The sequence below is a fragment of the Parus major genome, chromosome 1A (genome assembly GCF_001522545.3).
Source record: "Parus major isolate Abel chromosome 1A, Parus_major1.1, whole genome shotgun sequence".
NCBI classification, from domain to species: domain Eukaryota; kingdom Metazoa; phylum Chordata; class Aves; order Passeriformes; family Paridae; genus Parus; species Parus major.
The window spans coordinates 28897676-28924287 of record NC_031773.1 but is presented as its reverse complement, the minus strand read 5'-3'; the positions used below and the strand labels follow the sequence as shown (position 1 = coordinate 28924287).

The 26612-nt window shown below is 34.7% G+C and overlaps 1 protein-coding gene across 3 annotated transcripts in view; it reads left to right on the top strand.

Annotated features, from left to right (window-relative positions):
- The window catches only part of SCAF11 (SR-related CTD associated factor 11), a 50130-nt gene that overhangs the window by 11723 nt on the left and 11795 nt on the right, over positions 1-26612 (top strand). For all 3 annotated transcript variants that reach the window (XM_015628493.1, XM_015628494.2, XM_033514237.1), the window contains exons 2-10: positions 5145-5220; positions 6051-6205; positions 14838-14915; positions 16600-16697; positions 17709-17776; positions 18395-18450; positions 20820-20926; positions 21827-21916; positions 23286-23392. In XM_015628493.1, coding sequence (XP_015483979.1) covers positions 5160-5220; positions 6051-6205; positions 14838-14915; positions 16600-16697; positions 17709-17776; positions 18395-18450; positions 20820-20926; positions 21827-21916; positions 23286-23392 — 820 coding nt within the window. In that variant the 5' untranslated portion in view covers positions 5145-5159. The remainder of the gene's footprint in view (positions 1-5144; positions 5221-6050; positions 6206-14837; positions 14916-16599; positions 16698-17708; positions 17777-18394; positions 18451-20819; positions 20927-21826; positions 21917-23285; positions 23393-26612) is intronic.

Sequence of the window (26612 nt, the reverse complement as noted above, 5' to 3'; positions counted from 1 at the left end):
TCTTGCTGCTAGATTATGGAAAATCTGAGGATAATATCTACTGTGTTGCTTTGGGTGGGATGGCTTTGTTTTGTTTTGGGGTTTTTTGTTGTTGTTTGTTTGTTTTTTTGTGTAGGGAAGGGGAACAGCAACAGACAGCAGTGTACTGTTTAGTGTGGTATAGTTCTAGCCATTTGGTTTTGGTAGTTTGCTTCTGTGACTTTACCTTGCATTTTCATGGACCTGGCAGCTGATCTAGATAGATACTGCTGTGTTCTTGAAGGGAGTTTGACAGCAAAGTCTGAGCATTTTTCTACCTTACCACTGCCAAAAGGGGGAATGCCTTTTTATTTCTTCCCTCCCTCATTCTGTCACTTGCAATGTCTTTGGACACCTCTTAGTGAGTCTGCTCACCATCACTAGTGGTGAGAAACATTGCTGCTTCTTAGGGTGGCAGCAAGCTGTTAGATTAGCTCAGCTCTCTTGGGTAATTTCATCCTTAGAGGGTCTGGAAAGAGTCTTTGAATCAGCAGTATCTCCTTGCCTGAATAGCAGTGATTCTTTCCAAGACACTGGATCTACATGAATAGGCTTAAACCACCTATAGAAAAAGATTTCTCTCTTTATTCCCCAAGGCATAGCACTGGTCTTTTTCTTTCTCCTCATCTTTGTTGGTTCTATTGCATTTGATTTGGGAATGCAGACAAGGTGCAATTTGAGCTTACAGAGAGTAAAGATCCTCTTTAAAAGCCTGCTTTTGAGTGTCACCGTCAGTTCTATTCTCACTAATGTGCTGGGCCAAGAGATTTTACTGCACAAAGGAGAAAATCCAGGATAAGTGCTTCCAGATTCCCAATGTAGCCCTCATTTATTGAAGGACAAACATTACCCAATTGTCACTTGAAGCAAGTCTACTTTCCAGGCTCTTCTGACAAATCAGAAGTTTTTCCAAATAAAAAAAAAAAATTAAAAAACTGTGAAGGTTCTTGATGTACTTAAACAATACCCAGTAATGTGGGTTTTTAATTTTTTTTTTTCTGTATGTGTTGTGTTAGACATGGTGATAAGAGTAGGTCAAAAGCTTTTCAAATGTTCAATTGCCATTGCAAATTACAAATGCATTCTCAGCCCATCTCTTAAGACAGCACAAAAGTTCTGGCAAAATGTTTAAAAATTTTAATCAGCAGCTGGGTGTTTTCCCAGTAATGATCCAGAGATTAGGATGAGCCCATATGAGGAACTTCAGAATATATGTGTTCTGTCATTAACTACTAAAATTACAATAATGAAAACCACCACCAACAAAAATCTGTTTTTGTGAATGTGACTAGTTGTTGAGATCTGTTTTCTTTAAAAATGTATTTGCTGAGGGAGCAGCTTAAACCTCTTTCCCAGGTTTTTTAATGACCGTGAAAATGCATAGGGAGAAACAGAATCCTACTTATTACTGCCCATAATTTTGATGGAAGTAAAGGTTGTTTTGTTGTTTATTAAGCAAATAAATTCTGTGTACTAAAGATATGTCTGACTGTTGTTTCATAATTGAAACTGATTGTTTCTTGAGTTCTTAAAAAATCAAAATCAAAAATCAAATCATGACTAATGAGTCCCCTGAATAATTTTTAAAATAAATTGTTTTTAATAGAAACAGAACAGTCAAAATAACTTACTACTCTTGAGTATTAATGCAACATGTATCTAAGAAGCTGAAAGTTTGATTACAAATGTTTCCTGAGTTAAATCTGTTGCAGAAATGAGTAAGGTATCTTGAACATAATTTTTCACCTTCACACTGGAGACTTTGTTGCATGTGTTCTTGATTTCCATCCCCCTTTCCAGCTGAACTGGGATACTTCTATGTAGCCGAGTCTCTAGACTGTTATTATGTTGGAGGAAGAGGGTATTTAGTTGATGCATTTTATTTACAGTGTATAAAGAATGCTTGTAAAGACTTTGTCTTGTAGTTAGGCAAAAAGGAGGCATGTGCTAATTTCATGTGACACTTATAACTAGGCTTCTGTGATTTTGTAATACTTTTTTTTTTTTTAAATGTCTTTTTAAGATTTTAATGTAACAGATTCATTAAGAATTAAGAGGCATGACTTTGAACAGACCAAGTCTTTTCTTTCCATGTGCACAATGAATTAGTGTGGAAATACATCTCTGTTTTCAGGTTGTGAGTTGTATGAAGGAGTTTGTGTGAATCACACTTCTACTTTTGTGATATAGGAAATAGTTTCATGTGTGCATGGTACTTAGTCTGCTTTATGGAATTGTTTAAGTTCTTCTTGAAGCTTTGTCAGATGGACAGTGACAAATCTATTACCATGATCTGCAGTTACCTCTCTTTAACATTTGTTGGTAGATGCATTCCATGAAAATAAGAACAGGAATTTCATTTCCTTGGAAGAATAGCCTGGAAACTTAATTATTTTAAGAGAACAGAGAAATGAGGTAGTGTTGTGTACCTGTGCTAGTATCTCTGATCACTGTTCTCAGTTAAATATACTAGAATACCCTTGTCTTTATGTCAAATATGAAATAAAGTAAGATATTTTTCTTAGAAAGTAATTCCATTGAGAATGTACAAGCACCAGAAAAGTACCATGTTGGCTGTAATGCTGTGCTGTCTTGAGGCATTCTTAGGAAGGATTATCTGGAGTTTGGAGATGGTTGATTTTTTTTTTTTTTATATTTTATTTTATTTATTTATTTATTTTTGGTCACAACATAGTATAGTGCTTGTTGCTGGCTTGTCACATTTTGGGAAAAATAAGTATTCTGTTTTCTACGCTGTCTGCTCTTTCTAAACCACCAGGTTCTCTTTTCCTAACTCTGCTTTTAATCATATAAATGTAGTAACAGTCCAGTGTTAACTCTTCTGTTTTAATGCCTGTGATGGCCCTTTTAAAGAAGTGGAGAAAACAGTTTTTTCATAGTTAATTTGTTAAATAGTGTGTAAATTTAAATATCTTTTTCTTTATTTATAAAAAATTCAGTAGTATTAAATTTCTCTACTGTGTTGTGTGAAATGCAATAAATATCAAACTGACAAAGTTGTGCTGTGCAAAGTGATCTGTGAAAAGCATTAGCAGCACTCACTATCTGTTTAAATAATAGGCTTGTGAGAAGAATAGGGTAACCACATAAACGTTTTCAGTTGCTGAATGTCTTGGATTTACTGATATTCTGTCAGAATTTTAGGATTTCTGGTTTTCTAATTATTGGAAGTGTTTCAGAATTGCTGGGATGTCTGTGTCTAGAAAGAGTACAATGGAATACAATATTACTTTTTCTGGGGAAAAACAAATTTGAAGAGGTTCTGGGTTCTGTTTCTGCAATCTGTTTTACTGAATTCAAGACTTCTATTATAATAAGTGTGAACTCAAAAGCTACTCCTTAATTTGGTATCTAGGTTGTGTTTATTTAAATACTTTTCTGTGTATGTATGCAGAGTACAGGATTCTTGATATTGTCTTGAAACTGACTCAGCTATAAGGTGTCCTGGGACTTGTAGGGTTGAAAAATGTTTGAGTGTAGCTTGTGGAATTTTCTGCTTGTGTAAAGCATTGCTGAGGTTTTAAGATGTAGAACAGAAGGGATGTTATATTTTATGTATAAAAGCATCCATACTGCACACTACTGCATGATTTACATTTTCTGGGGCCAAAGCCACTTGTGCAAATCAGAGTGAAAGCAACAGATCACAATCTCCTAAATTCATATGTGGTTTTGGTGGTCTTACCTGCCCTAATTTCATGCAGATTTTGCTTGTTGAAGGCATTAAACTTTAAAGGAGCAGCTTGACTTGGGTTGGTTTAGTTTTGCTTAGCTTGCAAATGGTGGAGGTCTGGACAGTAGTTGTTTTGCCAAAAGAACATGCCTGTAGCTTACAACATTGACTACAACTCAGTGTTAGTGCTGGTAACCAGCCTACAGTTGATGCCATGTATTAATGATATGTTTTGAAATAATTTTAGATATAAAAATGTGATAGTTGTGTAGGGGGAAAATCCATTATAGCTAGGCTTTTCTTTCCTTGTCCCTTCACTTTCCCCTACCCGCAGTTGGATTGATTCCCATGTTCTCTTTCAGGAATCAAAAAGTAATTTCTAATAGGAACATTGAAGCCATTTTGAATTCTAATTGCATATTTCTAATTAGTTTCACAGTTTTAACCATTTCTTTAGCAAACAGTCTGTGTTTGAGACTCACAGATCTGAGTCATGATTTCTTGGGTTGCCAAAGAAAATGAGAAGTATATGTGATGGAAATGTGCAGCAGAGTTGCTTTTCCTAGTATTAAAAAAATTATCATTAAGACACTTTCTGCTCCCAAGATCGAGCAATAAAGACTTGATCAGAAGAAAAGTTTGGGGAAGCAAATTCTGTGTCTCCCTCTTCTGTCTTGATGGTAGGGGGAAAGTATTGCTTCTGAGTGAAATAAGAAGTTTATTTGAGGAGTGTGATTGTGGCAGTTTCAGCTCTATCCTGCTGCTTTGTCTAGCAAAGGTGTTGAAGTGTGAGAGTAAACCTCAATTTGATTCAGGTTTGAATGCTTAAGAAGCAGATCTTTGTAATCTCTGATTTCTTCAATGTCTTCTGAAGTTTTAGTTTGTCCTTTTAAATACTATTAATTTTTAAAGCTTCATGTAGTTTTGAAGAAACCTGTTGTTCCCTTTGGGGCTTGGGTTGGAGTGCAAATAGTTTGAATTATTTCCTTCTTGCTTTTGTCATATATAAGCTGCTTTCATTTTTCTCACTTGCCACTACTGTGGTGACTCTAGGTTTGTAAAACAGCTAACTCTTCTGGCGCTTGAGTGTTTAAAGTTTGTTGCCCTATTTGCATAAGGCAGTTTGCAGGTGTTCGTTCCTGCTGTGTTGCATGTTTGGTTTGCATGGAAACTTAGCTGTATGTTTAATTTTTAAACATAAAAGCACCAGTGGTAGTCTTAAAACACTGCAAAAACTTTTTATCTGTTGAACAAAAGCAAATTTTGAAGTTGGAAACATCAGTTGCTAGACAGCAATAATGATACTTATAAATTGCAGACATTATAAATGTTCTCTTAACTTCTAATATTATGTGTTTCTACTCTACAATGGAGAGTACTCATTAATTTTATTTTCAAGTTGCAATCTCAATGAACTGCTTCTATTTTTCAGACTACATTTTGTAAGATGAAGAACAGAAAACAATGTATTCAAGATACTGAGGATCAGACGCATGAGGACATGGAAGGTAAAGTTTGTGTGTGTGAAAATATGGAAGCATATTATTCAGGTTCAAGTTCTGAAGGTCTGATTTTTTTTTCATTTGCTCTCTTAGTATGTTGCTTATTTTGAAAGAAGTTGTATAAACATAACCACTATCTCATAATATTTGTCTCTGGCCTGTGAGGCCCCCAAATAATTTCCTGTCTCTTCTCTTGTTATTACTTGGTAACTTCTAGTAGCAAAACAAAAATGTTGATAGCAATTGCTGTTCAGAGAAAATAATTAATTCAGATTAAAATTCCTTTAAGAAGAGTTCATACATTATGGTATTCTGAAAACACTTTCTAACTCTTAACAAATTTTTTTATTTAATGTACATGATTAGGTAAATATTTGAAGATATTCAGATTAAGATAATTTTAAGAAAGAAAAATTAAAGGTAGACCCTGTGTATATAAGATAATGAATATAAAATATGCTGGTGCAATTTATGTCATGGAGAGAGTACAATCTCACAAGGAGAAAGAAATTAGGGGTGTTATGTCTAAATGATAGCATAACCAATAGGAAGCACTGTGATGTCTGCTTTATTGAAATATCCCTGTAATTAACTTTCCTTTGTTTTAATGGCTACTGGTACAGTAGTCTGTGAAATATGTTGCTTAGCTTTTTTCACCTGAAACACAGTTTTCTGTTGTTACAAGCAAGTATAATTCAGGTTTTCAAGTCTAATGCAGATAAGGAGCTGGCCAGAGGAGTATTGAAAAAAATTCTTACTTCTTTGTTATTCAAATCTAGAAGGACTTTGTTTCAAAAACTGTCAAAACTTCAAAGTGTCAATGTTAATAATACCAGGTGAAGAAAACGAGGAAAACTGTTCCTGTTCTGCTTTATTGCAAGATGGCAACACGTGCCCCATCTGCCTGAACTGCCTTCTAGAACAAGAGATTGGGTTTCCTGAGAACTGCAGTCATACATTCTGCATGACTTGTATTCTTAAATGGGCTGAGGTAAGACTGAGCACTAAGACTAAGCGAAATCTATTGCATCTAATGCCTACAGAAACATTTTTTAAGAAAGTTAGATTTTGGCTTTGCACAGAAATGTTCAATGACCAATTTGTAAATAGATTTTGGAAAACTTTCTTAATGCGATAAAGTATTTTGTGTTTTCTTCCACTCAATGGTTTTTTTGTTCCATGTCAATAACTTCGTAAATAGTTGTGGAACCTTAAAGAAAAATGACTTGTTGAACAAATCCTTGATGACCTTGTTCTATTTAGTCCATTTTTCCTCTTCTATGTCATGCAATCATTGCATTGTCTGGTGTTTAACCTTTTCTGTAACTTTTTCAATTATCAGTATAAAACACGAAATTAATATTGCTTTGTACTGGGATGAGTGGGGGTTGCTGCCTTTTGCCCTGCTTCTTGGCTTAAATTAGTTTGTCACTTTGGTGAGACCGCTCTTTGGTTTCTTTGTAATATCATTCTTTTGAAGTAAATGATGATTTTGGTTGCAGTATTCTCTTTAGAAGGTTGGTATCACTTGTCTTTAGGTATATATGCAATATGCTTATTCTTGCTATGTTTTTAATCTTAATTTTTGTGCTGTTTATTACTGAAAGGCAGTGGTAACACAATTTTCTGAAGAATTTGTATGAACTTCAGAGTATTAAAAAAAAGATTATTACATTAGAATTGCTTTAGACTTACAAACCAGATAATAAGCAAAGATTTCTGTTACCAGATTTCCTGTTTTGCATTTGATTCATTGGAGCAATTTTATTTGTAAGAGAAGAGGAAATTCTCACCTGCAATTTTACCCTGAGTGACTTAGCTGGTTGCTATAATGACAGCTGAAAAGCATTAAACCGTGACGTGCACAGGGAAGCAGTACAGTATATTGGCTTGCTGCTGGATTCGAGTTTATTCACATTGTCTAACAGATGCTTTTAAGCCCAATGAGGAAGAGAAATTTTCTTGTTCTAAAGGGCTGGATGAATGATCTGGCATTTTTCTTGTCACGTCAATTTTATTTTTTGTGATCTGAAGTGCTATTCAAATAGAATAAAAGCAACTTCTCTTAAGAGTTGACAGGTAAAGTAGATGTGATGCCATAAAAAAGATGTGGGGGTGTTTCTAAAGCTACATAAGACTGTTTCTGCTGCTTTTCATTCGTGACATCAGATAGGTAAAACCAGCCAGGCTTCCTTTTCTGAGGTTACCTGACAGCTAGGCCTGTTGAGTTCATGGAACTCCGCTGCCTAAATGTAGTAGTTTTAATTAAAAGTAAAGTGACAAAAGAAGTGTTGAAAACTGTGTGACGGTTCAGAGGTTTCAGCTGTGAGAAGCAGATGAGGTTCTATAGATTTGAAAGATAAAAAAAATATTATAAGCATGTCACTATTTAAAACATGCTGATGCTGTGTAATTTTTGCCTGTTACTAATATTTAGTAACTGAATGTGTTCTTTTTTCAGAAGTGTTCCATAAAGGTTAGCTTTCTCTGGTTCTTGGTTGATCACAACCATAATTTAAGTCATTCTGAGTAATAAAGATATAAAAAAGATACAAAAATTAGCTGCTGTTTAAAAAATGCACTGCCTGATTCTGAGTAAAGATTAAGGGGGTTTTTTGGAGTATAAACAAATTGATTTTAGAAATGTTATTTTCTTCTTTAAGTCCTGGAGAAAAACAAAATTGAGAATAAATTATTGAATGAAACCTTAAAAAAAAAATACTAATATTCACATTATTTGACATGTTCTTTTGTGTGTCTTCAGTTGTGCTCCAAACACTTTGAGGCTTTGCCAGCAGTCTGTGTTCAAGTTGGATATTTCTTTTATGTTTCTGTATTGTATCAGGACCTCAAAATATAACAGGAGAAGCTATTTCTTTAAACTGTTATTTTGAAGCTGTACATAAGCATTGCTCTCCTGAGAGTTTATGGCTTTTGTGTATAACTTTGTAGACTCTAATCAAAACCAGGGTAGTTTAGGCAGAAGATAAGGGTTTTATGTTTCTGCTTCCTCATCATTCTGCAGGAGATTCTCCACACTGCAACTGCAGTCATGTTCTGTACTAGCAGATCTGTCTGAAAGCAGCAGCCATAACACTTTGAACATCTTACTTTTTAAGAAATGAGAGAATATAGATTAAAAAAAAAAAGCATTTAAAAACAATAAAAAATAATATATAAAAATCATCTTTATTCTAAAGGCTAGAGGGAGGTAGGAAATTTGCAATGGAACAGGTCTAACACATTAGATCCTGTTGGCTAAATCTGAAGATTTAGTTTCAGAATTAAATAGCATTACAGTTGAGTCAGTGCTGTATTTTCTTTTCCTTTGAAAAAAGGTGTCTAAATGCCTAAAAGGAAAGTGAGGGGCAGACCAAGATTCCCCACAAAGGAGTTAATCTTCAGAGTAACTTTTTAATATGTCCCATGAATTGTTCTGCTCTCTTTGGCCGTGTTAATTGTGGTATTTGAGAGCATTTTTGTGCACAAAATTGAGTTGTCTATACTATTAAACTCTTCTATACTATTGGACTGACAACTTGTGTGCCTTTGTCCATGCTAACTAGCGCTCATGCAGTCACTGCTGGGCAGCACTGGGCTGGCAGACTGCTGGGGGCTGTTTTCAGTAGGCATGTGAAGATTAACGTAAGTGTTTGTCATCCTGTGCCAGCTGTCAACCACTTCTGTAAACCAACATGGTATAATTTGCTAATGAAGATTTTTAAGCTTGAGGCTTTGTATTTCAGTGAGTCTGTGCTGGAAGATCATAAAAAGTAAAAGATGCTAAATCAGGAACTGAGGTTACTGGACACACACTTCAGTGGGTGGGAACATAGAAGGACAGTGTAAGTGAAGGGTTGCTTTCAGTATAAAGAACATGTATCTGTTAACATTATTCCAGCCACATAAAAAAAGGGGGGAAGGTGTAGCCAACTACAAAAATCCTCTATCTAGAGTCTTTAAACGCTATCAGTAATGTTATGTTACACCAAAGGAAGCAATTATATTAACACGTTTCTGTCATCTGTAATACTATTAGTACATTAAAACTGCTTGGGTCAGAACTAATTTTTTAAAATTTTTTTTCCGATAAACTTGTATTTTGTATTTTCATTGGTAAGCACATGTTTTAGTTTATAATAATTGGTTCTGAAAGGATTTAAGTGAAACTGATGCAAAGAAAAGTTAACTAGGCATCGGTGGCAAACATGCACACAAAAGTTAACACCCCCTCAGCTAAGACAACTGCTTTAGAAGCTGTAGTATCTTGTCTATGCATTACAGAAAAATCTCTACCTTTGTTTTTTCTCTTCTATTCAAAGAAAACAATCTTAGAAACAATAAATATTTACTTTACTGTAGGCTTTTTAACTTCCTTTCTGTTCTTCAGAGTGCTAATAAATGTACTGGAGATTTCCAACTCTGTTCTATTAATTCCTCTAATGAACCATCACAAGAGAAGAGTGTTGAAGAAAAGATTCAGTGTGTTGTCTGCATTATTACAATGTTGTGTAACAGACATTGATTTCAGTGACCGTCACCTACCAAGCTTATTCCTCTTGTGTTCTGGTCCTGGTTTCCCTCATTAATTTTTTCCCCATCTGATTTGGAAGTTGAGCATGTGCAGTCCTAAGTTCTCCAAACTGTTGGGGCATATTTAGGTAGGCCCTGTACAGGATGTGTGGTTAACTAAATAAAACTAAGCAGTTGGCCCAAAGAGCTGTCTTGTATTTTGTTTCTAGTGGATGTTCCTAGGGGTTTTATTCACAGATTTTGATGTTAAGTTCTTAGAGTTGTCATTGCCGTTGCTTATAAAAGACTTGGATCATAGAGTATGTGGAGTATGCTACTGCACATTCTTCTGAGGTTAAGGAGAGTTATCTGTGTGATAATTGGATTCTTAATGTGTATTCTTTCTGATCTGGATTCTTTTTTTTTTCCTCAAGAATATAGGAAGGAATCAGCTTATGTGGCAACAATCTCTGCAGTGATCTGCAGTATACAGCACTGTGGGCAGTATTAATATGACACAAATGAACAAAACAAATCATGTTCAAAGAAACACAACCTAAAAATCCAAAAAATAACAGTGAAAAAAACCTTGTTGTTCAAGTATACCCAAAGTGATCTATATGTAGACAGTTCATCTGAGAACTGATGTTCAGAAAAACTGTATTAATCAAATTGTTTCAGAAAGTGTAAATTTTAGATACCTTTTTGCAAATTACATGTTTGCTTTATAGTATACAGTTTTTCTTGGCTATTTCTCTGCTTAAGCAGCAGGGTTGGACAAGATGACTTCCAGAAATCTCTTCCAACATCAACCACTTTGTGATTTTGCAAGAGCATTTGTGTAGCAGCTTATGAATGTTAATGCTGTTGAAGTGCAGTGCAAAAGTCTGAGTGGTTTTCGTTTTGCTCCAGTTCTTGCCAATAGTGTCAATACAATTAAACTTAATTTGTCAACACTTTATGGCAATTTTGAATTGGAACTTAAGAACTAGCTAGCTGTGTCATATAGGTAGTTTAGATTTGTAACTAAGTTGTCTGCTGATTAGGTGTTAAAACTGTCTGCTGTTCTTTTGTATATTATTATCAGTGATTTTTCTCTCCAAAAAAGACTCTTGACAGAAACTGTGCTTTCTTAAAGTATAACTATAAAACCTTTAAATGTACTTGCTTTTTAAAGTAGACTGAAAAAAACGTAATGGTAAGTTTTTGCATGCTTCTAGAAAACAGTGCATTTTCTGATGTCTTCCTATTTTCGTTAAAATGTAGAGATGGTGTTTCTCTCTGCATGTTGTGTAATGGTCTCCCTGTTCACTGACCTTGAGGTGGAACTGTGGGCTTCTTACTGTACTGTTACTACAAGGTGAAGCGAAATATGCAGACATTGCTTTAACGCTCTCAATCTCACTCTAAGCTTGAATTTAGTTAGGAGAATCTGATATTATTTGTGTGTAACAGATTACCTAAGAGTGCAGGATCATGTTTCTTTTTGCATTAGCTTTTCAATACAAAATTTGGAGAACAGACTTTATTATGAGACACTTGAAGAAAAAAAAAATTGGGGAAGGGATCTACTGCAGCAACTTGACTTCTGTACTTGCATCTTGTTGCTACTTGTTATGAAACCTCATAGCATGGAACTTGATGAGGTGGGGATATCTGTCCAAGTTATTTTATCAGCCAAATATGTTTTGGGGTTAGCTTGCACCTGTTTGTATAGCTTTCTGAAAATTCCTGGCTGGAATATAGTAACTGCTTCAGCCTTTTGATTGTCTCACTTTGCTAAATGCTGTTTGAAATGATGCAGTTAAATTAGGGGACAATTGCTTCTTGAGTTTGGAGATCACAGTTCTGTGTCACTCTAGCAGTTACAGGAATGTAGAAATTAAGTTATACCTGTGGAGCTAAAGTGAGATTTTTTCCAGAGGGTCATAAAAATAAAATAAAATACAATTTTTATTTTTTTTTAAATCTGAAAACCAAACATTGCTTGTGGATAACTTTTCAGGGCTTGCAGATATTTGTGAAGGCTTACACGTTTTATGAATTTTTCAGATATCACAGGATGGGTGAAAGAATGAATCACTGTGGATTTATCAGGTTTAACAGGAAAACTCTAAATAGTTTCATGTGGAGAATAAAACGATTAAAGACATTTTGCTGAGCTTTTCCAAGAAAATAACTGTTGGGAAGCAAAGCAAAGCAGGTCACTAGTACCAGGGCTGAGGTTCTAATGATATTGATGATTACATTAAATACTGCATGTTCTGATTTTTAAAGCTATGGTAAAGAAAGATATTGTAAAAATCTGTGGTTCTTCTAAGGTTGTGATACATTTCACATACCTTCTCCCTTGTGCACAATAAAAGTGGTAGCTGCTCCTCAGACTCGTTCCATCTCAGCATCTTGTTTCTTGTTTTGAATGTTCTTCATCACAAAGTACACAGTGTACATTCACTATTACTTAAGTGCTCCCTGAACAGAAACCTCAGAGGAGTGGAATTGCAACCTGCCTTTGATGAAAGAAGACTCAACACCTTTGTTACCTGAACCATGTTCTCAAAAAATTTGAGAGATGAGTTAAAGGCCACCACTCTTCATAATTGCTTCTTGTAATGAATGTTGACTTTTTTTTACCTTTATGTAAAATAAAGTATAAATCCTGTCTTGCTCTTGGGAAAAGGGACAGGGGAAGAATTTTGGATTTTTTTCTTCCAGTTTTTCCAACATTTTAAATGTTTACTTTAATTTGTAAGCAGACAGGTGAGAGCTGATGCATGTTTAGGCAGAACTCCCTCAGGGTACCAAACAGCTGTACTCCACCTGGGGACTGGGGGTGTACAACCAAATGTCCTGAGTTTACTAGAATTTCTCTTGTGATAGTGTTGTCAGCTTACTGAAAATGCCAAGGCTACAAAAAGCAACTGAGTAGGAGTGGAAAGAGCATCTGTTGTTTCTGAACGTATCTGAACCTAAAGGTAGTTTTTGACTCTTCCAGAATGTTTTCCTCCCTTTCTACTACTTTGTAAAACTTTATTAAGTTGTAAAACATTTGTTCAGGAGAACTGAACATTAAATATCTTTCTAGTGGGGTAAAAACAGTTGCTATTTGGATTGCTACTAGTAACACTCACTTTATTCATTGCAATAAAGTATCATAGAGTAATAATCTGCAGTGGCTTACACTTGGGAAGATTATTTGACGTTCATGTGTAAATTTAAGGTTGTATTGGATAAACATTTCAGCTAAGGTAGATCCTGAAATGAGAACAAAAATGTCTAATTACTTCCTCCTACCTATCTTTTACAATCTGGTCTATCTAAGAGTGAAAGTATGTACCTTGTTGTTTGCAGTGGATTCAGAAGCTACAGTGCATTGCCTGCTATCAAATATCCTGATTGAACATTGCACTACTCTGTTATTGTGGGTTAGCTGTGCCTTGACTACAGGACAAAAACTTCATGATCTGAGTCCTTAGGGACCTGGCTTAATTACCCAATATGCTTTTCTTATCCGGGGCCATGACACTGCAGAGAGCAATAATATCCCCCAAAAGAGGAAGTTTTTAGCTAGGCTAAAATGCCAGACATCAAAGAGAGTAGGTAATGGCTTTAACTTACATTCTTGTTCAACAGCTTGTTCCTGAAGCTACCCCTGGGGTTTGTTTGTTTGTTTGGTGGGTTTGGGTTTTTTAAAATCAGTCTTAATTTGGTTCTATCTACTTTTAGTTGAAATCAGAAGCTCAGAAACTTTGTTAATAGTCCATGTTTGAGGGCTGGTGTGTGAAATAGCAGTTGAGCACTCTTTGAAACTGAGAAAAGAACAGAATTAACTGGAAAATTAGAAGCCCTGATGAAAAGACAGGAATGAGGTTCACCACTGAATTTTGGGACAGAGTTCATATGCAGGTTTTTCTTAGCTGCTTATTCACTTGAAGTACTGCATCTTGCTTGCATAGATACCCTGTAACTCTCTAAATTGCAGAAATTACATGCCTCTTCAGGGCATGCAGTTCATGTACTGGTCTTGTTCAGTAAATGAATTAGGGCTGGAGACTGGGTGTGTATTTTGGTTTTTTATTTTGTTTTACAAGTGTTGAACTGAGCCTCTGAAGGGCAATGAAATTAAGGTGCATGTGGAGGGTGTAATGGTAACAAAGCCCCCAAACAAAGAACAACCCCACCACCCCCCCACAAGCAAACAGGTCTGTAATTAAAAGGAATAAAGAGTTCTCTCCCAGCAAAAGTTAATATCCAATGTGTATTTCTCTTAAAGCTGATTCACTACATGATCCACTTGGGTGGAGCTTCAGTTGAAATTTCCCATTTCCATGGTTAATAATGTGTTACTGTTCTCTGTGTGTGTGTGTTTAATCTGATGTAGTGCAGCCTCAATAAGAGCATTTAGGTGATCAGGGAAAACCAGTAAATTGCTATTTCCATCAAACATTAGGGTAAAATAGCCTTCAGTTCCTTTTTCTTGAAAATTGGTTTGTAAAACTTTAGATGTGTTACGGTAGGAATCTGTTATCTGCTGACTGCAGGAAAAGAGATGTGTTATAAACGCTGTTTGCTTTTGGCCTTACCAGTTTTATGTTGTGGAGGATATACAATGCAACACACTTCCTGTTGAAAATAATATTAAGAAATAAAATATTAGAACAACACAAAATATAAAGTACATTTGCATATGGTTATGCTTTTCAGTGTGTTATCAACATTAGTCTTACATAGAATCCAAAGCAGTGTACCAGCTACTAAGAAAAATGAGCTTTACCCCAGTCAAAATCGGGACACATTGGTATAAAATCAGTTACTTAAAAGGAATTAATAAACCAGAAAATGAGGGTAACTTGATGTAAAATGCTTTTCCTTTTTTAAACACAACTTCTGGGTTATGTTTTTGTTTCCTTTAGATTTTTCCTGAAAGAGCAATCTGTCTATATTAAACAAAATACTGAGTGTATGGATAATGTGTCCAAATGCATTCTTACTGTGAACAAGTTGGGATTTTGTGTGCTTCTGTAAGATGCTATAATAGCAAATAAATTGTAGAAAATTAAGGCTTCTCTTTGCTCATTACCAAGTTTGTAATAAGAAAAATCATTTTTCAGACACAGGCTTCATGTCCTATTGATCGCAGACCATTTCAAGCAGTGTGCAGGCTGGATGCATTGGATAAGCAGATAAAGGTATGTTCCAGACTTACTGGCTCAAATAACTTCTGTTGTAGGAACGTCCAAGTTATGCTGCAGCCTTTTATTCATATAAAATGAAATATGTTATGTTACATAAGCTTTCCTAACAAAGTAATTGCTGCTTCAGTGTTTCTATTACATATTTGAAGCTAGGAATTAATCTTAATAATTTTTTCAGAGCAAGTATTTACCATAGTTATAATAATCATAAAGCTGCTGTTGCTACTTTCTAGTATCTTTGAGCATCTGTGATATATCCAAGAATAGAAGTACAGTAATTGGTCTCAAAGTGTTTTTTAAACTAGGTTTTGTAAACAACTGATATACCAATTATCATGCAATATTGCCTTTTTCTTTAGTTGAGATGAATATTCTGTGTTCACAGCCTCCAATTCCCAGACAAAAACACATGAAGGCAAGGGGAATCAATTAATGTTAAACATTGTTCAACCCAAATCTGAATATTTTCCAGCTCTGAATTCTTAAAAATACTGATATGGAGAGTAGTTTATCAAGTAGGAAAAAACCTCGTCTGATAGTTGATGCTAAAAATGCATATAGAAAGATGCTGATAATTCCATGTATGATTTGGAAATTTTTTTATGAAGTTATGCTTATAAGTAGTTCATAAGCTGCTGGTCTTGCACTTTGTGACATTTAGAAAACAGGCTTCCATTACTCATTTCTTGTACTTCTTGAGGCCCAGGAAGTCACCTGTAAAGGAGCCATGCTGGCAACTAGAGATGCTTCCTTCTCATAGAAAACTGTGCTTGCGTATTTTGTCTTCTTTATTGCTGAAGAGTCAAGGAAGCAGTTGAAATAGGATAAACTGAAGTTTACATTTGGAAAAGTGTAAAGACTGTATCAAAATACAGTTTGAAAGATTGTTCACAGAACTGCAGTGTAAACAGGTGGGCAGAGAACAGTATCCTTACCTGAGAAAGAGCCATGGGAGCTGTAGGAGTAGATGGAATGTGTACCAAGATATGCAGACACAGTGGTCAGCATCATCAGCGGTGCTACCAGGAGACTGGCAGCTTTCTCTTTGTGATATTCAGAATTAGAATGCTTATACATTATGGGGTTGCACTAAAAGGCAAATTTTGGGAATGAGGAACTACAAAGTTTCTAATGCAAATGATTGCAATGTAGCCATTTAAGCAACTTCACAGTGTGAAATAAAAGTTGTATTGTTCTCAGTGTTTTTGAAAAGTGGAAAAAACTCAGTATTGTATAAGATACAATTGGGTGTTTTTTAATTATGAGGAAGCATATTAAGTTGAGTGGTAGTTTACCAGTTTCCCAAGGTGAATCCTGTGTACTCTGAACAACCAACTTAGATTGTAAAAACTTAACTTACGGATTCATGATGAAAACTAATGCATAGCTCTAAGACACTTGCCATGGCACTCTGAATGTTCAGGGCTTTTTTGGTCCTGTGAACTTAGTACGCATCTCAGGCATTGTCAATAACATATCAAGGTGTAGATTTTTTCTATTTTATGAAAAACAAAAGAAAAAAATTCTCAAAACTGTGAAGTCAAAGAAGTAAGACTTGAAATGTTTTCTAGTTCTTCTGTTTGAGTTTAATTTCTGTATAGACCTGAAGAGACTTTGTATGAATTTAGCCCAAGTGTCATGACATTCTAGATTGGATTGACTCTATTTTACAACACAGATTCAGGTTACAAAACAGCTAAGGAGGAAGGAGGAAGAGGAAAACTGTGCCTGCAATAAGGAAACTTACAGCCATGTGAGGATGAGAAGTTTTGTGAGGTTGGTCATCTGTGTAACTTCAAGCATTTGAATTGGAATATTTGAAATGTTTAAAATCAACTGGTTTAACATGTACGGGATGAAAATTATGTAAAATTAATTTTATTTTAGAATAAGTTAGTTTTCACTACTAGTAGTTTAATTTTATTTTTATCACTGCTGTAATTCCCTCTTGAATAGTTAAAATAGCAAGGAAGAAGTAAAGGGCAATATATTTCTTGCATTGAGCTCTGTGAAAGTTGCATTTTTCAAGCAATTGACAAATTTTACATTAATTTGAAGTATGGCTACATCAAATTTTAACAACATAAATATTTTTCTTTGTTTATCTAAACAAACTTGCACATTTTCATAAGCACTGGTAATGTTCCTCTTCTATAAAAAATAGTTCTAGTCAAAAACTGATTTTATTCTAGTAAGCTTGAGAGGGATCATTTCTGCTGTTATATGGAATAAGCATTTCTGTTTTGGTAAACTTTATCTTGTAACATTTGCTGCATTGTTACAGGGGAAGCTCAGGATTACGTAGAATAATTTGCTAAATAGTGCTTATCTAAGGTCAGTGTTTAAAGGAATGTATGAAAAGTACAGAGTTCTTGAGGTTTAATGTGATCAGACTTCACTGCAGAAAAGATAACTGGAGGTAAATTACCTTTTTCAACTCATAAGAAAATAAGATTCACATTTTGAATCAACTCTGATATTCCTAGAAGGAAGCGGATTTTAACACCTTTTTCACATGTTGCCGTGAAATCAAACAAAACTGAGCATTCTGATTTAATACAGGTTATTAATTTTTGTGTAAATTGGCTGGGTTTTTTTCTATCTAAGCTGTTTGAAGCACTGTGACTTTTAATATATGGAAGATGATATTCATGATGCAAGTTCAGGTTTTAATAGCAGTTAGAACTTGGTTTATGTGCACAAAATGAAAATACCTTCAAATAGGAGAGGATTTTGTTTGGATGTGCCTAGAAACTGCTTTTTTAATGTCTTTTTTTGATCTTGCAGAAGAGCTCTATGTCCAGACAGAGGGCCAATAACAGTAAAATTAAGCAGAATTGTGAAGAAAAAATACAGTAAGTCGGTATTTGCCAGAATTGCTGTGTTTTATTAAGGAACTCTAGAATATCTTTTCTTGATGAGCCAATTAAATTTTTTAGAATTGCTTACATTTTTATATAAAACCCAAGTTCCAAGTAGAGTAGAAGTGTGGAACTTGTAGAACATACACTGCAGTATGTGAGACTCCTGTTTTTATATTACTGGAAAACTGCCTCTTCGATTTCATTCACAAGTCAAATGGATATGGTTTCAGCCTCAAGTAATTTTCTGCATCAGCTAATGACTAGCTTTTATTCATAGAAGTTTTTTTGGTGAGAGTTCAAACATAAGCAGCACTTAGCTGTGTTTTGGAGTTGCTGTTCTGAGGGGCTTATTTGATAGAAGTTGTTTGGTAAGATTTTTCATAACATAGGAAATATGAAGCAAATATCTGCAGAGGTAAAAACTGCTTGGTATCTAAGAAGCTATTGTGAAGGTGTGTGCATTTTCATTTTACTCAGTCTGTACGTAAATATTGTAAATACACTCAAGATACACATTTTGTTAAGCTCCCATTGCATTAATGATTTTGATGAACAATCAAGAACTCATATGCTAAAGTTAAGATGAAAGTTTTGTTCCTTGTTCCACAGGTAATATTTTGTATGACAAACAAAACAAGAAAACTTTCTCTGTGAAGATAAACAAGGTTGGTTCTGCTAATGAAATATTTGTAAATGCTTTCTTTCATTAGAGCATTTTTAAGACTACCTTCCTGCTTATTTTCCAGGTTAACTTCTATTTGTTAATTTTGGTATGATTTTATAATAACCTTTTTTATTTTGGCTGTTTTGGTCTTGAAGTAATTAGAATATAGTGCTAGGTTATATGAGCTTCTTTCTCAGATTTAAACTTATTTTTATGGAGGTAAATATTTTTATTTAGATTAGGATGTTACATTATAAGATTCTTAACCCTGTTTTCATCCATCTTCACCAAAGGAAGATGTTTTCATCTACAAGCTGTCAGCCAAGCACCATTATATGAAGGTTTTTAGTACTTGCAATAAAATACATAGACGTAATCAACCAAATAATTTGTGTGAATCTGCCATAGACATTATGGTTTGCATCAAGTTGGGTTTTTTTAAATGTGAGATTTCTGTCAGGAAGGTTTCTGTTTCCAGGTTTCTTGTTCATAAATCTTAGCCTATAAACACAGGATCACCAGATGCCAGATTTACAAGGAGCTGTAAAGGCTCTCTTGTTTGATTTCAACCATCCCTCCTTTCAAAAATACTGTTTGTCTCTGAGACACAAGTTCTTGATCAGTTCTTTCTTACTCATAGTTGTACCTGTAAGTGAATGTGCATGAAAAAGTTTTAGGCCATAAATTTAATTCTGAAGTGTAAATGCCATCATTTGCCATCCTTTTGTCTTACCTGAAGTTTGACTATTTGGAGGAAAAGCTATGTTCAAGTCCCTGTTTTGGTTACTGCTTTGATTCATATAGTATGGTGCATATCCTGTGTATTTTCAGCAGCTGATGGCCTGAGCTGTAACTTCTGCTCATTACACCATAGTTTTCAGGGATGTTGTTAGCTCCAGTTTCCCCATTCTAAGACATGTATTTGGAAATTTGGGTTTCATTGCCCTGTAAACTTAAAGTACCTTTCACTTCACTGAAGGGATTTTGAACTGGAAAAATAGAGCTTAACAATAGATGAACCACTAATGTGACTTCATGGTTGGGGAATGCTTTCATTTTTAGTTTCACCGATTTGTGATAAAGTGTTTAATAGCATTAATGTCTCAAATAGTAGCAAAAAAAGTGCATAAACAAGAATAGAACCATTAAAAACCTTCAGGAGGTGGCACGGGACTCAATTATCCAAGAAATGTTCAAAATTTAAAAGAAAGCCATAATATACTATCAGCTACTTCATAAGGACATTTTTGGAACATCTGGATAGCTTTTTTAATTGGAGGGGGAAAGGTTGATTTCAAAATTTATATTATTCTTAAAGTAAAACTTAAACCCCACAGTGTTTTAGGCAAAATTTAAAATTTATATTTATAAAATGTATATTTATTTATATTTATATGCTGATAAAACAGGGTATGTTCCCAGCAAAAGCAGCTCTCCGTGCCAAAGTTTGATAGAGCATTTGGATAATGACTGCATATGGAGACATGTATTCTTATATATCCCACTACAAAGTTTATTTTTCATTTTTCTGAATTGAAATTATGGGAGCATTCTAAATTCCTGCTTTAAATGACCAGTTACAGGGAATGAACAGGAAAGTTTTAGCCAGGTTTGAGGTGGCATGAGCCCTTTAGGTGCTGTGACAAAAATGGATCAGTGTATGTTAGTGTGGGAAGAGTATCTGGAGGACTATTGATGGTTTGTTGTTGGGGGTTGTTTTTTGGCTTTTCCCCTGCAGCCCATGCAGTGTCCGGCAGCAGAGCTCCCTGCACACCTGCAAACACAGCAGGCCAGCACACAGAGCATGGCTGGGCCTTGTTAGCAGCATAAATTGGTGGTGTTATCTTTTGAAGTACAAAGTGGGTTCTGAGTGTCGTGCCCCTGTGGGAGGGCCCGGTAACTGGGCACACCAGACAATCTTCAATTCTGTAATCCTACCCGAGGGCAAAGGAGAATCCCAGCTACCCTCATTAGGTTCTCTTGCTACTTGAAACAAAACATTTGGTAAACTGCTGTGCAGGGCTGTGAAGGTGCTCGAGCTGTACTTGCTGTGGAAGTTTTAGGTAGCAGAATTGTGCAATAGTAATGATCAAGCTTATTTATTCATAATGCCTGTGGAGTATTAAAAATTTTGCTTTATATAAAATATGAAGTTTATCTGCATAGCAGTTGTTGAAAATTTAGAGACTGAATAGAGAAAATTTGTTTGCTGTAACTGCAAATCTCTGCCTATACCTATGGAGCTATTAGGGTGTCTGCTTTTTGAGCTAAAGTCTTGATGACCTAATTTAATTGCAGTGCATATTCATGTATTTAGTGTTAATTATTTTATTTTGGGTGTCTTTAATTCATAATTTATTTTTTGTGTAGCCCAGAAGACAGACCTGCTGGAATGAGTGCATCAGAAGAAATTTCTTCAGCACACTTCTGTCTGGTGGTAGCAGTGAAGAATCCTTTTTTAGCTGTAGAAATGACTGGTTAGTATGTACTAGTGCTTTGTATAAATTGATGGGTTATTGTATTGTAGATTCTGAAGTTCCTTCTGCTCCTACCATACTGCCTTGAAATAGTCTCAAGATTGCCAGAGTATTTATTCATTGATGAAGAGCAGTTAAAAGATAAACACAAACGTTTTAAAATTAGTACTGTTAAGGGCACACCCTGGTTTCAGAAGCACACATTTGAGTATTTTAATCTCATTGATTCAATAAGAGTTTTACTTTTAGTTCATGTTTAATTCCTTGCTGAATGGAAGTCTTGAATAGGAAAGGCTTAGCCCTGTTATTACAACAGCAGTTACCAAAACGGTTAATGGTAAATATCCTGCTTTGTATCAGAAACAATCTTTGTTGTTGTTCTTTGATTCCCAGAGGAATACTTTAAACATCCATGAAGCAATTTTGCCTTAAGCAAAATACTTAATTAAGCTTAATACTTAAGAACGGGTATATAAAAAAAATTGTTCATCAAATAGATGGAAGAAAAAGAAGAGTCTAAAAGAATGTTATTTGGACAATTTGGCCTAATTAAAAAAAATGTACTACATCTGTATGTTTTTGACAGTCTGTAAAATAGGAACTTTTTGCCATGCATGCAACAGAATTTATCTGTCAAGGATACAAAGTTTCTTCATCCTTCAACTCCCCAGCAGAGACATTTCATCCTGTTTTCCTTTCCATCTGCTTTATTTATTTAGGACTTCTTTTGCGTTTGCTGCAACTGTGTTTTTCCTCTAAGCGATTACCAATGCATAGTTTAATCATTGTTGTTGAAAGTTCTAATACACTTAAATTAAAGTCATTGGTAGGAGCAATTACTGAAATACAAAATTGTCCAAGTTACTTTTTATAACTTCTTGTATGAAATTTGTCTTTCAGTCCAGAATTCACAGAAGTCAGTGCAGGGATCAGACAGAAGAGACAAGAACTGGAATTGTCCTGTTCATCTGTGATTGCTAGAGTTGAAAGGTCTGTCTTTTGGATTCATAGTGCATCTTCATACTTTAAGTTTGGAGTTTGATTAATTTAAATTGCTCTTTAGATAGAATATAATTTTCTTGAAACTAAATAGTGTTTGCATTTAACTTGTTAAATTTTTTGTGTATTTGCTGCTTGGTGTTTTTATTTCAACAGATTCTTTTCTGTCCTAATACTTTTTTGGTACTTGTGACAAGCATAGTAACTCCACAGACTCATGCATCTTAATATGTTACCTTTTCACAGAAATGTGAGTTTGAATATGTTTTCTATTTGGAAGCTAATATTCAATGAACTTTTAAAATTATTTCTATCTCTAAATATCAGACTATGCTTGCTTTAACATCAGTTTGATTCTGATTCCCTACACCACTCTGTACTCTACTTTAATGGGTTGGTTCTATCACTTTTTCTATAATAATTTATGAAAAAATCCTGTTTACATCTAGAAAGAGCTAATAGGAGTTGTATCGAGTGAAACAGAGAACATAAAATAATTCTATGGGGTTGTTTGTCAGAAAGCAGATGTGTGTTAAAACATGCCCTAAGGATATTTTTAAGAGTGTAAAGCAAAAATATAACTTAAAAAATAATATGAATTATTAAATATATAAAATATATAACATAAAAATAACTTATTTTAAAATAACACAATAAGAAATTAGTTCTTATTAGTTACTCTTACAGAGTTATATATCTCTTTGGTATAAAAACAAAGACTAAAGTCAAAATACCAAGTTAAGAGTTTTTTAATTATTATAAAAGAATTGCATTTCTGATTCAAATAATAAATTTATTACATGTACATTTTCTTAGGAGAAGTTTCATTCCAACTCAGTGTTAATGCAAAAATTGTAGATGTCTAGCTAATGAGCTCTGTTTTTGCCTAAGGTTTGCTGCGTGAGTCTGACCGAGTATATATTTCTTTTGTTTGTATGAAGAAAAAAAAAGAGCCTTTTCTAAAAATCTCATGTAGACTATTTCTCATTTTTCTGCTGAAAAGGTTGCTGCTCTGATGAAGTAATAAATCAGCATTCAGACCCTTATTTCCAGTACTATAACCTACTACTTTGTTGACTCTTACTGCTCTATGTTTGACTTTAAAGAAAGCCAGATGCATATTGCTTTAACATAACATACCTTGTTCAAGCGGTTTTCATATATCAGGCAATAAAATTAACCTGAAATTAAATATGACAAGGAAAGTTTTGTTCACTGTCAGCTTTGTGTTTCTCTCCAGCTGTGATGAAGTTGAAAGGGTTGTAGTTGCCCAGTGTGTTTTGGTTTTGTGCATTGATTCCAAGACTTGCTGCAAGCAGCTAAAACAACTAATGTCGCTGCTTTTGCTTTTACTTTGCAGTGTTCCTTTAATATCTTATGGAGCTGAAGCTGAGACCTTTCTTCTCACTTCTTCTGCAGTGGCTGGAAGAGTTCTTCCAACAAATATCAGGCCTTTGGAAAACTTTGGTAAACTTTTTTTTTGTAAGTTTTATTTATAGCTCATGTGGAGTATTGTTAAAATACAATTATCAGAAATCAAACAGAGTTAGTTACACTTAACAGGGAAAAAAAAGTCTGTTTTGATGCAAAGTCAGCTACTTAATTTCTGAAATTAGAATACAGAATATGAATAATCTACCCCAAAGCTGGTATAACTTTTTCTTTTGAAGATTAAATTAATAAGCATTTATGTAACTTAATTCCATTTCTAATTGCAACATTTGTTCCGTTTATGCTCTTCTTTCTTCATTTGCCATTGTTCAAGGGTAAATCTTATTTTGATGCATTATGAATGGCATGTTTCAGGGGTATATTGTGCAGTGTGAGGAGCAAACTTTTCTGGCAGAGAAGAACATTAGTCAGGAAGCAGTGAAGCGTATGGATCTCTTTCAGTTTGCCTAAAAGCTCTACAGGGCAAAAGTACTGGAGCTCTGTGGTCTGTCAGGAAAGCAGCAGAAGACAAGATATGGGAGGAATTGCTTTCCTCCAGTTACTTTAACAGCCTCTGTCTCTCTACTCAGCAAGAATGTAGTTTCTCTTCCAAACAGCTGCACAACTTCAAAGAAGTAGAAACAAAGGAATCCAGTTTTTTAAGGCTAGACTTCGTACCTTAACACCTTCTTTGGACTGGGAATCATGCCACTTTCACATGTCTAGTGGGCAGAGATAGGACAGATTTGGGTCTCCTGGCCTATGAAAATTGTGTGGAAGTAAATTACTGGAAGGAATTAAGTAGCAGAAGGAGCATGAAAAAGCTCCATTCATGTTCTTTATTATTTTTAAAGGTATGTATTTCACCTCCACATTTCCCAGTGAAAAATGGATAGGTTGCTTCCTCAGGTCTCTGATGTTTGGCAGTGCAATGTAACTGATTCTTAACCATTTTTCTTCTAGTAGTATACATGTTGACTGACTTTTGTACCTCTTGACTTCTCTGTCTACCTTTCTACTTCTGTAGTCAGGCTTTTTTGTTAGGATGCACCAGAAGCATTAAAAAATTATATTTAGAACAGAATTTTGTCAGTTGTCTTGATTAGAATTTTGATACTTGTACTGTGGACAAAAATTGAATTTTAAGATTAGTGCCATCATACTACAGTGTTTTAAGATTCAAAGTTTTAAGTCATCTTCACATTTTATTTATATACTTTCTACTGATAAAGAGCATGCAGGAAGTAAGAGTCTTAAAATTTCCTAGTAAAACCAGGGGATGGTGGATATGAAGCTGTCCCTTGAGGATTTTAGTCATAATCTGTTAAGTGAATGTTCCTTCTCCATTCAGTTTTTATATAGTATCTGGGTAAGAGATGGCATGCAAAAGAAAAGGTAAAGACAAAGGTAAAGAGAACCCTAATTGAATACTGTTAGAGATGCATGGCAAATATATATATATATAAGGAAACTGACTTTTTGAAAAGGTGGAGAAAAGGAGAATGAAGAAAATAGACGCATTTAAGAAAAGGTGCAAACTGGTTCTTGCTTTTTTTACTAAATTGGGCCTGAAAGATCATAGCATAACCAATTTTTGTTTTCTTTTTACACTTGTCTCTTAGGTGTGGCTTGTGGTCACAGCTAAAGTATACAGTTTTGCATCAGAGTAACAGCTGACAGTAGATTCCAGGGTTGTACAAGGAGGCACACAAATATCAATGATGACCAGATAACTGTAGTGTCTGAACCGTCCCTGTAACTGCTGCACTTTTAGTAGTCTGTTACCATTAAATAGTCTTCTTTACTAACTTGATCTGAAAATGCATTAGTGAATCTGCAAATACCACTATGATTTATGCTGGCATTATGCAGGTTTTATGTGATTAAAATATTTTTCAATAAAGAGTGAGCTGAAATATATTTTATTTGGTCCAAGTCCAAAGCTTGTGAAGCTTTTCTGTTAACATTTTACAAATAGGGCATGCTAAAAGGGGTTTGTGCTTCACATGTAGATTTTTGAATGTGTTAGAAAAGTAATTTGCCTTTTAATTCTGTCCAGATTCCCATATTCGACTTGTTTTCTACTGGTTTGGTTTTTTTTTTTATTATTGTAAGATGATTTCTTCTCCCTTGAAGAAAATGATCACATATATTAAAACTTGAAATGTCATGTAACATCTGACTTGATTTCCGGGCTATTGCAGTAGGTTGGAAGACATAATTAGTCTGAGACAGCCACCTGTTGCTGAGTAAGTGCTGCTTAGCCACTGTAAAGTCACTTTGTAACAAAATGATTGGTGTAAGAGTAGATACCCAAAATAGTGTCAGTCTCTTGAAATTCCTTTGGAAGTTCTTTACGATCATGTTATTTTCTTTTAAATACATGGTACCTTCTATACAGTTGATTTTGGTTTTCGTTTTCTCAAATGGTTATTCGATCATTGGGCATGCAAAACCCAGAACCACTACGTTTTTCTTTTTGTGTTTAAACAAATTATTGTGTCTTTGCAAGGAAGGTCAGAGGCTGTGATTATAGTCCTTAAAGGCTAGCGAGGTGGTTATGGAATTCATTCTCTGCGATTCCTGTTTGCATTTGATACAGCGATAGGTTTTTTTGTTCTGTTAACAAAGCAGTAAGTGGTAGAAAGAGGCTTTTTTGCTGTTCCTTTTCTTATTCCAATCTTGCTTTTAAAAAATCTGTTTGTGAATACATTAGACAAATATTTTAGTGTAGCAAAAGCGTGGGAAATAATGTACAGAGTTAAAATCACATGTTTGTGATGTGAGAGATTGCAAAATTCATAGCAATTAATCTTTCTTAGTTTGCACTATTCATGTATGAAATTGAAGCTGTAAAATAATTCATTTAAATACCACATTCTTGATGCTTCCTGAAATCTACACAAAGTGTGAAACAAATTAATGTACATCCCAAGAAATTAATTTAGTTCTGAAGTATTATGTTCAAGTACATTTACTTAATTATCATTAATCTTTAATTTCTGAGCTGTCCACCAGAAGCTTTTGTAGGTACTGACAGTGCAGTTTTCCCTGTGCAGTGAATATAACCCTTAGCTTCCCTACCAGGACTTCTGTCGAATGGTAGATGGTATGAAATAAATTAGTGCAGTATCAACACAAGAGCTGAGCTGCTTGCTAGGTGTGCCTTAGTCATTCTTTGTAGAGCTTTTATTTTTTTGCTGAAGTGTAGTCTGCAGGCACCTTGGGTGTCTTGTGGCAGAGTTTAAGTTCAGTT